Source organism: Gouania willdenowi, chromosome 9 (genome assembly GCF_900634775.1).
Source record: "Gouania willdenowi chromosome 9, fGouWil2.1, whole genome shotgun sequence".
In the NCBI taxonomy this organism is placed as follows: Eukaryota; Metazoa; Chordata; class Actinopteri; order Blenniiformes; family Gobiesocidae; genus Gouania; species Gouania willdenowi.
In genome coordinates this window covers 3,215,573-3,230,619 of record NC_041052.1, presented here as the reverse complement: position 1 = coordinate 3,230,619, position 15,047 = coordinate 3,215,573, and the positions used below count along the sequence as shown (strand labels likewise).

The window sequence follows — 15,047 nt, the reverse complement described above, 5'->3', positions numbered from 1 at the left end:
AAATATCACATTTTATCCTCATCTTTTTGTATTTCTGTAAGTCTAGGATCGATTGCTGCTTCATGCACCAAACACACAATGACGCACTGCACAGCTTTAAGTACGGTATGTAGAAGTCGTGTCATAAACCTTCTTAAAGGAACAAATAATGCACTAAACACATGCCCTTTCTGTGTCAACAGGTTATGTAACGGAGCAAAAGACGGCAACAAATCACAACCAACCCTCGAAAGCTGAACGAGGCTCAGTGAACGACGGAAAACAGCAGGAAAAAAATGACTGGTTGGAGCAACTAATTGAAATTCTGGCAGAGAAAAATTAGATCAAATCTATTCTGCACAGCGTGGAAAACATTACAGCAGTCTGCTGCCAAACACCAACAACCAACAAAGGTTTGTGGGAAATAATTAAATGTTGAACATGATTTTTTAATATCAGTTTTTTAGTCAAACTGTGATTAAAAAATAAATAAAAACAATATTCTGTTGCAGATCTAAGCAATGCAAATCATTTTATTTTGAAAGCAAATCTCCCGTAGGAGGCAGATGCTGGAGCCCCTGAGGATGGAGGTCATTTATATCCAATTAGCCCGACTGCCTGCTCAGAAAAAAAAAAAAAAAAAAAAGAAATCACGCTTAAACACGTTGATTCAATTCATGCATGACTGACTGCCTGTGCCTGCACACCAACGCCCACGCGTTGCATTTGCAGCGCGAGGCGCCGTTGACTCATTTTAACCGTGACTGATCGTTGGATGACAGCATCATCCAACCACGCTCTGGATCTCTGCTGCTGCTGCATTGTGTCCCACAATGCACCGGGGTGTGTCACTGTATACCTGCAATAAAGACAATGACCAGGACCAGCTGGATGCCTGAGCAAGCACTGGGGCGATTGAAAAGAAGGGGTTTGGTTGCCTGGCAACCACGGCTTTGGCTGGCAACGTTCTGACAATTTTGCTTTTGTGCCGTCGCCGTCTTTTTTTCTTTTTCTTTTTTCTCCTCCACCGACACTCTGTAATCTCTTCACATTTAAAACAATTTCAATAAATTCATCTTAGAACTGGGCCACAGCCATTACAGTAAAGCACTATCAGCCATCATCTAAGTTTGATCTCTGCATGTCCAAGTGCTGCTTATTCTGCTGCAGTTTCAAATAAGAAAAACATATGTGGCCCTCAGTCTAATTGTGCTCACAAGTAAATGCACAAAATGACTTGAAAAACACAAAATGACTAAAAAATACACATTTTGGCAAAAAACATGAAAGACGACTACAAAAAAAGAGTACAAAAAGTTATCAGAAATGACTCATACAACATAAAATCAATCTGATTTTTGTGGCCCCGCTGTGATAAAACTAAATCTCTGATATAAGATATAAACGTTAATGTTTATCATAGACTTTTGGATACAAACGTGACAGTGATTTCAATCGACTCCTCAGGAAGTCAATTAGTGACTTCCAGACGTAATAATATTTCAAGGTTTAATATCAGCACGTGAGAGGGAATCTTAATATGTTCACATCCAGCTGTAAATGATGTAGATCTGAGTCCAAAGGTTGCAGTGTCACCACCAGCTGCATTCAGAGCACAAACCATCAAAAAGCCATTACAGACCAGTGGTTTTGCTGGATTTAACCTCACTGAAAGGAGTTAATAGGCAGTGGCGTTCATTCAGTGAAGTCAGAACGTAGCATTGCTGTAAAATATTAGCAATACGCTATCTGTTAACAGCAAATAATAATGAGAATCATCCCGATATGATTAGCATTTTCCTCTGACGTTGAGAGCAGCTAATTTCACAGATAATTAAGTATTCTCAAGACAAGTATTACATTAATGTAGACGGGGCTAATTAAATGGGAGGAAATCTTGCTCTGACGCCTGCTTTTTACATCGCACTCTTTATCTGAATCAGGGAAGTTACTGAAAACTATTTTACCCTCAAAATTCCAAAGTCTTGTGGCAGTGAAACGGCCATTTCTTCTCATGTCCAATAACTCTTACGCTTCTGAAGTGATCAAGTCGGCTATTCATTTATATAAACTGCAGAAATGATTTCTAGGTTCAGATAAACCTATGGCAGAATAATATAAACCAGAACTATTCACAATGACTTAAAATTTCAACATCCTTTAAAGAGGACATATCATGCTAAATCTACTTTTTTAGCCCTTATATGCATTTTGTTGTATATTTAGAGTGCTTAGAAGTACAGAAAAAATCAAATTAATCTCTTCAGGTGCTCCGTAGATATCTTTATATTCTGTTTTGCTCATATTTTTCAATCTGTTTCGATTTTTCTATTCTCTATTGCGTTTTTTTAAACTATTACATCACAGTATTTGCAGCGGAACTGCCAAATTAGTACATCAACTCCAGGTCCAACACAGGGTGAAGGCATCAGTGGTGCCCGTGGTCATTGGGGCACTCGGGGCAGTGACCCCCAAACTGGAGGAGTGGCTCCAGCAGATCCCAGGAAATACATCAGACATCTCGGTCCAGAAAAGTGCAGTTCTAGGAACAGCAAAGATACTGCGCAGAACCCTCAAGCTCCCAGGCCTCTGGTAGAGGACCCGAGCTTGGAGGAAAAAAGAGACCGCCCGCGGAGGGTGAGGAAGAGATTTTTTTTTTTTTTTTATAAATGTTGTAAATTGAAACAAGTGGCCCCACATCCTAAAAACTTTTACTGCTCCTCGCACTCCCATCATTTCCATCAAAAGTGGATGCTGGAGTGTGTGTGCAGTGTGCATGCAGACCCGCAGGCGGCTGCAGACCCTGACACGAGTAAGCCAAAGCAATAGCCTCCACCACCCAGTGTGACAGGCATTGCTGGGTTAGGGTTAGGGTTAGGCTCCTCGTCATATCCATATCAGTGCGGATTGCACAAACTGGACATAACACCCTGTGAGGCAAAAAAAAGGCCAATGGGAGAACATGTGCCCACAAACTTCCGCACAAAGGCTGGGTTGGATCTCAGAATGATCCTCGCATCACCAGGGAAAGGCTGAGCGTACGACGGGTGAGCGCATGGATGTCACTGACCCTCTTGGCCGAAGCCAGAGCCAGTAACAAGACAGTCTTAAGAGAGGTGAACTTCAGGTCCACCTCCTCCAGTGGTTCGAACGGAGGACGTTTAAGTCCCTCCAGAATGACGTGCACACAGCAGCTGGTAAATCTCCGCCAGCCAGTGCATGGTTGGCCAAAGTGGAGCCACCAGAATCAGTGTGTGTCCGCACTCCCTCACTCTGGACATCGTGGGGGGATCAGAGCCAACAAGGGGAACGCGTCAAGAAGCATGCACGGCCATGCTTCTAGTGCATCAATGCCGAGGGGAAACTCAGTGCTGCGCAGGGAGAAGAACATTGTGCATTGTACGTTTTCTTCCCCTGCGAACAGGTCCACCTCGGCCCTTCCGTAAAGGGCCCACAGCTGCCGCACCACTTCCGGGTGCAGCATCCATTCCCCGTAAACTGGCGCGCCCACGTTCACAATCCCTGGGACGTGCCTCGCCCTCAGCAAGAGGAAACGCCCAACAATCCACAGGATCAGTTTGCGTGCCAGTGACAGCAACTGACATGAGCACAGCCCGCCCTGATGGTTGATGTACACCACCGCCGTGGTGTTGTTTGTTCTCACTAGGACATGATGCCCCCTGAGAAACACAAGGAAGTGGATAAGCAAGATGAACACCGCTGACAGTTCCAAGTAATTTATGTGAGCGCGCTAGAGGATCGCATCTCAGCGACCCCTCACAGACCTGCCCCTGTGGATCCCGCCCTCGCCTGTCGTCCGTGGAGACCACCTTCCTGGATGTAACGATACCTATAGGCACCCCCTCCGTCAGAAAGCCCGAGGCAGAGCTGTGTCGCACTCCGGTGTAACCAAGACCCTTCGTGCACCATGAGGCACAGGATCAAGCCCATGGGAAGCCACCCACAGTTGGAAATTCCTCATGTGAAGGCAACCAAGGCGGATCACGGGATGGCCGAAGCCATCAACCTGAGTAAACGAAGACATAATCTAAAATGAACAGAAGGTTGTTCGAAACAACTTGAGACACAACCCGAACGTCTTTACCCGCTACGGTGAAAGACGTGCACAGGGACAGACCCAGGAAAATTGTTTCCTGTATAGAGGACAACACGCTCTTTTCCGCATTCACCACAAATCCCAGATTTGACAGGTGATCCAGCAGGATGCGCATGTGCGCCCCGGCCTCAATCTCCGATTGTGCCAAAAGTAGCCAATCGTCCAGGTACGTAGCCAGGCAAATGCCCCACTTCCTCAGCAGAGCAATCGCAGTATCCGTGCAGCTGCCGGAGCTGCATCGTTTCCGGGCCAGGTGGGTGGGCCTCGTCAAGGCTGTGGCGGAGCCGGCCAGGGAACTGAAGGTCTTGCCGCTTTAAACTGCAGATCTTGGGAAGCAGTCTGAGGGAAAGGCCTTTGTTGCGCCAGTGGAGACGTGAGCAGGGGCTTCCTGGGGAGACTGAGGCGATGAGCCTCATCGTCTCTCTTTTTCTCCTTGCAAGGCCGCTGCATTGAAGATAAAGCGGAAAATCCTTTGGGGAACAACGGGGGCATCCAGGATGTCGCTCGTTTCTGCGTCAGACATTTTGGCAAGGTCGAGCCAGCGGGCTTGCTCCTGGACCACCATGTTGCTCATCACCATTCCCATAGCATGCACGGAGCAGCGTTGGGTGCGGAGACACACGTCGGCGACCGTGGATATTTCCTCCATCGTCGCAGGATCTTTAGACAGAGAGAAATCCTCACAGAGTTCAGCCTGATAGACAGTGGGGAGAGAGGACATTCAGCGCCCTGACTGAGACAGCAGCGGCTGCAAATGCCCTACCGGACAGGTCCGACTGGAGACGGCCCGCTATGGACTGCAACATGGGCCTCCGAGGGGACACAGCAGGCTGTCGAGGGAGCAGATGAGCCGCAACGAGGGGCTCCACCAGCGGCATACAAAGCAGTCCGAAGCTCTCCATCACCTCACAGTCGAGGGATGAGGCACGCATTTACACACATCCACCGTCTCTAGGCTGGGAGAATAGGAGACGGCCGTGGAGCCCTCCATTTCCTCCTTGGAGGCAAAAGAAGCTGCAGGAAGCCCGTCCCGAGCCAGGATGATGAAAGGTCCATCCTCCTCGTCAGAAGACTCATCATCAAACTCTCCAAAGTCAATCACGAGGACATCCTCGTGAAGCATGGACGAGCTGGGAACCCCAGCTGGAACCCTGAGCAGCCGCAGTTTACATCAGCAGAGTCTCTACTTCACCCGCCTCTATGGGGACGCCGTGAGGAGGGAAGGAGTCCTGCTTGGACAGGCTAACCTGGCATGCCAGCCTCTTGTGGAGGCTTTGTGCATTGAACACGGCGCAATGCTGACACAAGACCGGAGTTTCGACCGCCATACGGGCATGTTCCAGTCCCAGGCAGTTACAGCAGACTTTGTGCCTGTCCTTAGTGGAGATTTTACCCCCACATGGACAGAGGCAAGCCCCAGAGCATCCCAGAGCGGACATCCCGCTCCCTCTCACCGAGGGAGCGGGATGTCCATCAAGGACAGCATTGGATTTCGAGACAGCAGCCGTTTGCTCGGATACCACAGTATCTGGAGCTGGAACCAGGCTACACACTTTCGTGAGAGCCCAGAGGAAGGACCGACGTGCGCACGGGCCCGTAGGCGCCGAAGGCAGTGGGACCGAGACGACAGCGGGGTGTGCTGAAGTCAACGCACTGGCCTTGAGGCAAGGACCATGCAGCGGGGCTAACACCGGAGTGAGAGAACCGCTGGGAACCAACGTGCGCCGCAGCAGCAGCGCTGGAAGGAGTCGTCAGTCGGAACTGAGGCCCGGAGGGTCACTACCTTTTGGTAGTGAAGGACAGCACTTACAAAGCAAAGCAAGGTAAGAGCTGAATTTACCCACTTCTTGACCTGGTGTTTTCCAGAGCAGGCGCTAATTCTGCCAGAGTCCGTCGACTGGAAAAAGAATCCGCCTGTGGACAGTTAAACTGGCAAAATAACGCGAGACAGCTGAGAAGAGAAGAGATGTTTGAATGGTGCACGTCTGTCCGTGTCCTCCTTTTATAGGAGGTGGGTGGCTCCCTAGCGGACGGACATGCTTCACTGGCCAATCAGGAATGGCAGATTGAAATAATGCTTCTGAGGAATGCAGACAGAGGTTGCATCCCATAGTGAGACATCTCACAAAATATTATAAAATAGAACAGTTATTGCAGTTGTTATATATATATATATATATATATATATCATAATGTTCTAATGCCACCAAATCAGTTATCATATAATAAGATAATATAATAATACAAATTTAAAAAAAATATGTAATATAATATTGTTACAATATCATTAATAATATACAGTATATACATCCAATATATAATTTAATTTATGTTCTAATGCCACCAAATTATTATTACAGTTATTATTTATTATTATTAATAACAATAACAATAACCTAAATACAGCCACTAATTTTTACTCGTTTTCTCTTCACTACATGATTCCTAATGCTAAACCTGAATCAATCACATCTGCATCCCAAAGCTCAGTAATAGTAACATTAGTAATAGTAATTATCCTCGTTATCGCTGTATGTGAAAACTAAAATATACAATCTCATTGGTTCACTGCACGACATGTGATTAATTAAAACACTAATTAAAGTGTTCACTTCAACTCCACTGGCCTTTAGTGATTAATTAATGTGTCATTAAACTTAATTAACATCTACACTGTGTGAAATCTTCTCCTCGTTGGGATAAATGCTTAAAAAAACAAGTTTGGATGAACTACGGCTGGGCTCCCGGAATGTCTCCACTCCAAATAGCACGTACCACGTTCCAGAGAATTCAGTCAAATGACCTGGTTCCACCGAATAAAAAAGTTCTCCGAGAGGCTCTTGACATCCGTTCATAGAATATCCATGTCAAATTACAGCCCAATTCAACGAGCATTAACAGAGGAGTAGTCATGTGAAAAAACGGAGAAATGAGCCCCATTCATATATCAGTATGTGGCAATGATTCATTACCACCAAGAAGAAAATGAAAATTGCCTAAAAAAAGGGGGTGGGCCCCCCGGCAACCCTGGCCCCTAATCAAAACTGTGAGGTATAATCGCGACCGTGGCTCAGGTGGTAGTGGGTCGTCTTCTGATCGAGAGGTTGGGGGTTCGATCCCAGTACCTGACTATGTGTCGAAGTGTCCTTGGGCAAGACACTGAACCCTAAGTTGCTCCCAATGGTCGACTAGCGCCTTGCATGGCAGTCCTGTCCCACTGGTGTGTGAATGTGAGAGTGATTGGGTGAATGAGCTGATGTGTAAAGCGCTTTGAGACTGCTTCAGTGTGGTGATAAAGCGCTATATAAAATCAAGTCCAAGTCCAGTCCATTTAATCTACGTTGAATGACCTTTGAAATGATATATCACATGACTGTTGACATGTTCCCATAAATTTAGAAATTACCAGAAATGGGGGGTGGGCCCCATTTAAGAAAAAGGTGTCCGAGCATCTCATCATATTCATTCATAGAGTATTCATACCAAACTGCATTCCAATCTAACGAGAACTAACGGAGTAGTCATTTGAAAAACAGGGGTCCCGGGGGCCCCTTGGCACCCCCATGACACATACAGGGTAATGGGCCCCATTTACAGTATATATTGGTATGTGCCAATGATTCGGTACCACCAACCGTCGTAATATTTGACTCGCAAATAAATGAGAAATCAAGTTTTTTTTTCTTTTCATTTGAGGCCCCAAGGAGCCACCCTGGGCCCCAAATCGAAAATCGGACTCCGAGCGTCGATGCGTACACATCCATAGATTATAGCTACCAAATTCAGCCTGATCCATTCGTGAATAACAGAGGGGTAGTGATTTTAACAAGTGAGTGGCGTTTTGAGTCCGGTAGCCTGGCCTAATCAGTTTTTGTCGCTCTATGAGATTCATGAGACACTTTTTTTCTTACATATTTATTTATGGAGATTTCACAGTTCCTTTCTTGCAGCTCTGTCCTTTATAACGTGTTTCTATCGGAGGTGTGAAGCTGTTTATTATGCATTAGCAGCAAAAGGACAAAGAGATGGAGAAACAGGTGGATAATCACACATGTGAGAGAGAAAAGCAAAGACATCTTTAACCTTTAACTCATTACGTCCATTATCTGCTCATTGTGTTCAGGTTATTTTAACCCAGGTTGCACATGGTGTGGTCAGTGTTACTCATTACAAGACTAAAGCTCAGGAACGGACCATTAAACACTGCCTGTGGGCTTTTCAAACTCCACTGAACAAAAGAAACACAAGAGGAAGCGAAGATTGCCACTGGAACAGTTAGGTTGACAAATATTGATCAAATCTGACGAGAACGTTTGACTGAAAGCATGAAGAGTGAGTGAAAGTGACACATACCTCCACAATAGTAGTTTTAGCTGCCTTGCACATTGGCTGGTTGAAGTTTCTGGCTGTTTTTCTGTCCACGTAAAAAAAAAAAAATCACTGTAAGCTTGATTGTTGTAAATATCTGTATCATATTTGTATATTTGTATTATTATTATCTATCTTACTTTATTTTTTACTACTGTAATGTGTGCATATCTGATCCTTATATTTAACAGTCTTTTACTTAATTATGCGCTTATTTAACGTTTATTCCTTCTTCCGCCTTTGTTAAACGTTTTATTCTTTTATTTGTGATTTTAGTTTTCATAAAGTAGCTGTAACAAAATAAATTTCCACCTGGGATTAATAAAGGAATTCTGATTTTTAAAAAAAACCCATTGGTTTCATGTTTAGAGAGGTGACGCTGCCCTCTAGTGGTATAGGACATTACTTCTATCCTCTATTCATCTAATTTCATCACAGAATAATGTGAGGGTCACATGATCAACATTAATATGGACATTTAGAATAATGAGCAATCTAAGCATCAACATTTGTGTGGTTTTGTTCTAGTTTTGGTGCATTTTTATACTAGTTTTTTTTAACTTTTGTTATTTTTGCAGCCGTCATGAGTGTTATTGGAATAATCTTGTGTATTTTAGTCGTCATTTTTTAAAAATATTTTGTCATTTTTAGTCGTATTGTGCAACTTCTGGTTACTTCATGTATTGTCGTCATTTTATATAATTTGGTGTTATTTTCTGTGTATTTTTATTGCCATTTTTTGTATTTTTGATGTCATTTAATAAAATTTTCAGTCACCTGCGTTTTGATTCATTTTGTGTATTCCTGCTGTCATTTTATGTTATTTTATGTGTATATTTTAATATAAATTAGTCAAATTTTTGGTTAATTTTGTGTATTTTTGTTGTCACTGTTTTTTAGTTGTCATTTTTACATAATCTGTTATTTTCAAGCATTTTTAATTGTCTTATGAGACTTCTGGTTACGTTTGTGTAATTCTGTCATCATTTTATATAATTTGGTGTTTTTTCTGAGTATTTATGTGGTCCTTTGTATTTTTGAACAATTGTGTATTTTTGTTGTCATTTACTGAAATTTTCAGTTATTTTTGTGTCTCTTAAGTCTGATTTTGGTAGTTTTGTTTTCATTTTGTTACCATTTTTGTGTATTTTAAACTGTCACGTCTGTTTTTGGTTAATTTATTTGGTCACTTTTACAAATATTCTAATATTTTTTTAGCATTTGTAGTCATTTTGTGCAACTTCTGGTTATTTTATGTATTTCTGTCACCTTTTTATAAAATTTAGAGTTATTTTCTGTGTATTTATGTGGTCCTTTTGTGTATTTTTGTGTGTCTTAAGTCGGATTTTGGTTAATTTTGTGTATTTTTGTTATCGATTTTGTGTATTTTAAACTGTCACGTCTGTGTTTGGTTCATATTGTATATTTATGTTGTCACTTTTAAAAATATTCGATTATTTTTTTTAGCATTTGTAGTCATCTTGTGCAACTTACGGTTACTTTGTGTATTTCTGTCATAATTTTATAAAAAAATAAAATTGTTATTTTCTGTGTATTTTTGTTGTCCTTTGGTGTATTTTTCTGAAATTTGGTGTGTTTGAGTCATTTCGTGTATTTCAGTTGTCATTTAGTAAAATTTTTGTGTCATTAAAGTCTGATTTTGGTTAAATTTGTGTATTTTTATTGTAATTTTGTGAAACTTTTCATTTTTTGTGTATTTCAAGTAGTCATGTCTGTTTTTTAGTTAATTTTGTGTGTTTCTGTTCTCACTTTAAATGTTTCTGACTTTTTTGTTGTCCATTTGTGTATAATTCAGTCGGTTTTTATGTTTTTTGTTCGTTTACTTTGGGGCGCTCAAAATAAGGCTGCATGTGGCCCCCCAGGCCATCTATTGCTGCCCATGTCTGATCTTCTTATTTACATATGTTCCTACTAAACTCATACTGTATTAATCTAATGTTAAAAGTACCTGAAAACGATGTTTCCTGCCCGATCAGCTTTCCACGCCTTAACGAGAGCAAAATCTCCAGTGATGGCCTTCTCCATGATGTAATGCCTCCCGTTAAACTCTTGCACCTTCGTACAAAGAGGAGAGAAATGAAAGTCAGTATTTTTCCTTTCTTTAAATGTTTCAGAAACCTTTAGAGCAAACTGTTAAAATAACGTGAGGAAAAGTTTTAATAATTGGGATGTCGAACGAGCATAGAAGTTAATGAAAGAAACTCAAACTAAAAGCTTTGTCAGCTGAAAATGGAAGATTTGCACAATAATGCTGTTTTTGTTTTACAGCATGTGTCAAACCCAAGGCCCGAGGACCAAATACGGCCCTTTAGAGCATCCAATGTGGCTCACAGGAGAAAAATATGAATCTTTGTGTAAATCACAAACTAATTCCATATATTATGTTACATGCTTATATTATTTGGAGGTAGATTTGTGTCTCTGTGTAGCTGGGTCTCAAATATTTTTTTGATTGAAAAAGGTTGTTTTTTTAATCAAAAAGGTTTATTTTGATTGAAGTTGTTTTTTTGATTGAATAATAAAGACACAAATCTACCTCTATGATATTACATGACGACAGTTATTTTTAATCACAAACTCACTTTTTTCCAAAATCCTGCTATTTTTTCTTAAAATATTCCACTGAATTTCCCCATATTACATAAAAATTTGTCCCAAAACAGAGGAAATTTTAAGTGAAGATGCTGCATTTACTGATATGTGTCACTTGTTGCTTGGACCGTGTCGGTCCCTTACACACTTTATATATTATTTATACGTGGAAGTGCAAACTAAGGCACATTCATTTTGAAAATAATAATTTTCCGCCTAAAATCTGAGGCCATCTTGATATCAAACTAGACAGTATTTGGCCAACGAACAAAAACGAGTTTGACACGCCTGTTTAGTCATAAAATCAGCTGTTTACATTCCCTAATGTGTGTATAAAGACATTAGAGCTTCACTTCTGTCACAGACTGTTGCACATTACATCCTAAGTGTCAATCTTTAACAATGTAAACACATGGAAATTATTCACAGTGATTGCTGTCATTCGGATTATGACACAACGTGTGCGTGACAAAGCTCACCTCTCTCTTTTCACTGGAAATAGCAATGCTTCCATCTTTATTATATTTAATGGGAGAGCCTCCCTCCTGGATCAGAGTTCCGTAACCAGTGGCTGTGAAAAAGGCGGGAATACCAGCACCCCCCGCCCTGATCCGCTCTGCCAGAGTCCCCTGTGGGAATAAAACCAGAATATTATTATTTTACACACAACACGTCAAATGCACAAAAATATCACCAACTTTGATAGTTTTTTTTTTTACATTAAAGCTGCAGGAGATGATCATTTTCTATTGTCTCCAACATCTCCACAACATTGGAATCTAAGGGTGCAACGATTCATCCATTAGATCAATGAATGGATTTATATTCCTACTAACCAACTACATCGATCTGTGCTCAGCAAGTTGACACATATTGATATAAAGTTGTTTTAAAAGGTCATCAATCGATTGTATCGATACAAGGAAATAATGCATTGGATTTAAGCACGGCAGACTTCTGTTATTTTTTAAGCATTTTTAGTCGTTTTGTGCAACTTTTAGTTACCTTTGTGTACTTCTGTCGTCGTTTCATAAAATTTAGTGTTATTTTTCTGTGTATTTTAATTTTCTTTCTGGGTATATTTCTGTAATTTCATATGTTTGAGTCATTTTGTGTATTTTTGTTGTCCTTTGATACAATTTTCAGGGTTGTTTTGTATCTTTTAAGTAAGTTTTTGGTTTATTTTGTGTATTTCTGTTTTCATTTTTTGTATTTCTGTTGTCATCTTGTAAAATTTTGTGCTTTTTTTCTGTGTATTTTTCTGTAATTGGTATGTTTAAGTCATTTTGTATATTTTCATTGTCATTTAGTGCAATTTTCAGGTTTTTTTTTTGTGCATTTTAAGTAAGTTTTTGGTTTATTTTGTGTATTCATGTTTTCATTTTGTGTATTTTTGTTGTCACTTCTGTTATGTTTGAGCTTTTTAGTCATCTTGTGCAACTTCTAGTTACTTTTGTGTATTTCTGTTGTCGTCTTGTATACTTTAGTGTTATTTTCTGTGTATTTTTCTGTAATTTGGTATGTTGAAGTCAATTGGTATATTTTTATTGTCATTTAGTACAATTTTTAGTTATTTTTGTGTATTTTAAGTCATCATATGTTTTTTTTGGTTCATTTTGTGTATTTCTGTTGTCATTTTTAAAGATCTTGGTTATCGTTGAGCATTTTTAGTCGTCTTGTGCAACTTCTGGTTGCCTTTGTGCACTTCTGTCGTCATTTTATATAATTTGGTGTTGTTTTTCTGTGTCTTTTTGTAGTCTTTTAGTGTATTTTAAGTAAGTTTTTGGTTTATTTTGTGTATTTATGTTTTCATTTTGTTTATTTCTGTTGTCGTCTTGTATAATTTAGTGTTATTTTCTGTAATTTGGTATGTTTAAGTCATTTTGCATATTGTTATTGTCATTTAGTACAATTTCCAGTTATTTTTGTGTATTTTAAGTCATGTCTTTTTTTGGTTAATTTTGTGTATTCCTGTTGTTACCTTGTGTATTTTGTTGTCATTTTCAAAGATCTTGTGTTACTTTTGAGCATTTTAAGTCGTCTCGTGCAACTTCTCGTTACCTTTGTGTATTTATGTCATTTTATATACTTTGGTGTTACTTCTCAGTGTATTTTTGTGGTAGTTTTGCGTGTTTTGTTGGCATTTAGTACAATTTTCTGATATTTTTGTGTATTTTAAGTATTTTAAACAAGAAACAACAGAAAGATTATGAAAGCTCACCTGTACTGTCCAGTATCCAGGGATTTGATTCATAGTCACACTGGTTATTATTATTATTTTGTATAAAAAGATTGAATCGTTCTAAATTAACGAATATCATCCATGAATCGTGATTCCAATCAAATAGTTAAAACAAATCGTTACACCCCTGTTATAATATGTTCTGGTGAAACATTTCCAACATTTTTCCACCAACCTGTGGTGTCAGCTCCACTTCCAGCTCTCCCGACAGATACTGTCGCTCAAACTCCTGATTCTCTCCAACATAGGAGGAAATCATCCTTTTGATCTGTTTAGTCTGCAGCAGGAGGCCCAGCCCAAAGTTATCCACTCTGATTTAGAAAAAAAACATTGCAAACACACATTACTAAAAGTTGGAATATCCTGGAATAACTGTTATATAAAGTGAATATATCTTTGTGAGCCATGCAATCATAATATTCTTTATTCATATTACACATTATGTTAGCACTCAGTGATGGAAATAATAAACATTATTTTGTTGTTTAAGCTCGTTTATGGTTTTTTCATTGATTTCAGTCATTTCCCAAAATCCATTAAAATAGATTCTCTTGTCAAATATTGTTATGAGATTAATTTAGAATAATCAAGATTAAATAAATACAAAATCGCTACTTAATTAGATTTTTTATTTATTTTTTTTTTAAAATCAAGTCCCACCATTCTATAAATATAGATGAATAACAAATGATGACTATTAACCCTATTCAGCACGTTTGGGATGATTCTGGAAAGTTTAAAAGCCATTAAAAAGAAGAAAATTGTAAACTGACGTAGAAATGGATCAATGAATTAGGCTAAAACAACTCTGACTATTCTCTACTATATTATGTTAAGAATAGTGTATGTGAATGTTTGAGCTGCCAATGAAACAGGAAGTTGAAGCCACAGTAGCTGCAGAGGGAGACACAATAATGTCCTTGTGTGCAGCTGAAAGCGTCTCATCTCAGATTACACAGTGAATGACACACTACGACACTTTTAAAATATCTCTGGATAAAGAAATGCAGCCTAATGAAATTGTCTTAATGCAAATTAAAACATTTTAAAAACAAGCCTGTGATTAAACAGTTGATTCTAAATGTCCCTTGTGCTAAAATTTAGCATCAGATTGTTGGTATGTTGTTTATTTCTGGCTTGTGTGTGTCATAAGTTCATGGAAAGAAGAGCGTTATCATTTTAATCAATACCTCATTTAAGAAAAGGCTGTGAGAAGCCACGACTGTGATTGTTTGATCCGAGGGTCACTTTATTAACGTTCATGTCAGCATTTTAAAAAATTACCAATCTGAGCATTAACGCAAGAAACATTAAAACGGTTGTGTGTGTTTCTGTGGTTGTTTTGTGTTGTTTAGTTTATTCTTTTTGTGTATTTTTCTATCATTTTGTGTATTTTTCTATCATTTTGTGTATTTTTCTCTCAATTTGTGCGTTCCTGTTGTCCTTTTGTGTGTTTTTAAATTGATTTTGTGACTTTTCGTTGTCGTTTTGTGTGTTTTTGGATTCATTTTGTGAATTTTTCTCTCATTTTGTGTTTTTGGATTAATTATCTAAATTTATGACTCATTTTGTGTGTTTTGGTTGTTGTTTTGTGTGTTTTTTGGATTCATTTCATGAAATTTTCCATCATTTTGTGAGTTTTTGTTGTCGTTTTGGATTCATGTGGGCCCCCGGGCCACCCGTGTACCATGTGTGCGCCTCTACAGGTTTAACTGGAGTGACCGAAAG

At 39.6% G+C, this 15,047-nt stretch overlaps 1 protein-coding gene across 1 annotated transcript in view; it reads right to left on the bottom strand.

Moving 5' to 3' along the window:
* oxct1a (3-oxoacid CoA transferase 1a) overlaps positions 1-15,047 on the bottom strand; it is a 56,276-nt gene that overhangs the window by 33,938 nt on the left and 7,291 nt on the right. The window contains exons 4-7 of the mRNA XM_028458681.1: positions 13,495-13,630; positions 11,557-11,706; positions 10,434-10,540; positions 8,450-8,510 (exon numbers count right to left, since the gene is read on the bottom strand). Coding sequence (XP_028314482.1) covers positions 8,450-8,510; positions 10,434-10,540; positions 11,557-11,706; positions 13,495-13,630 — 454 coding nt within the window. The remainder of the gene's footprint in view (positions 1-8,449; positions 8,511-10,433; positions 10,541-11,556; positions 11,707-13,494; positions 13,631-15,047) is intronic.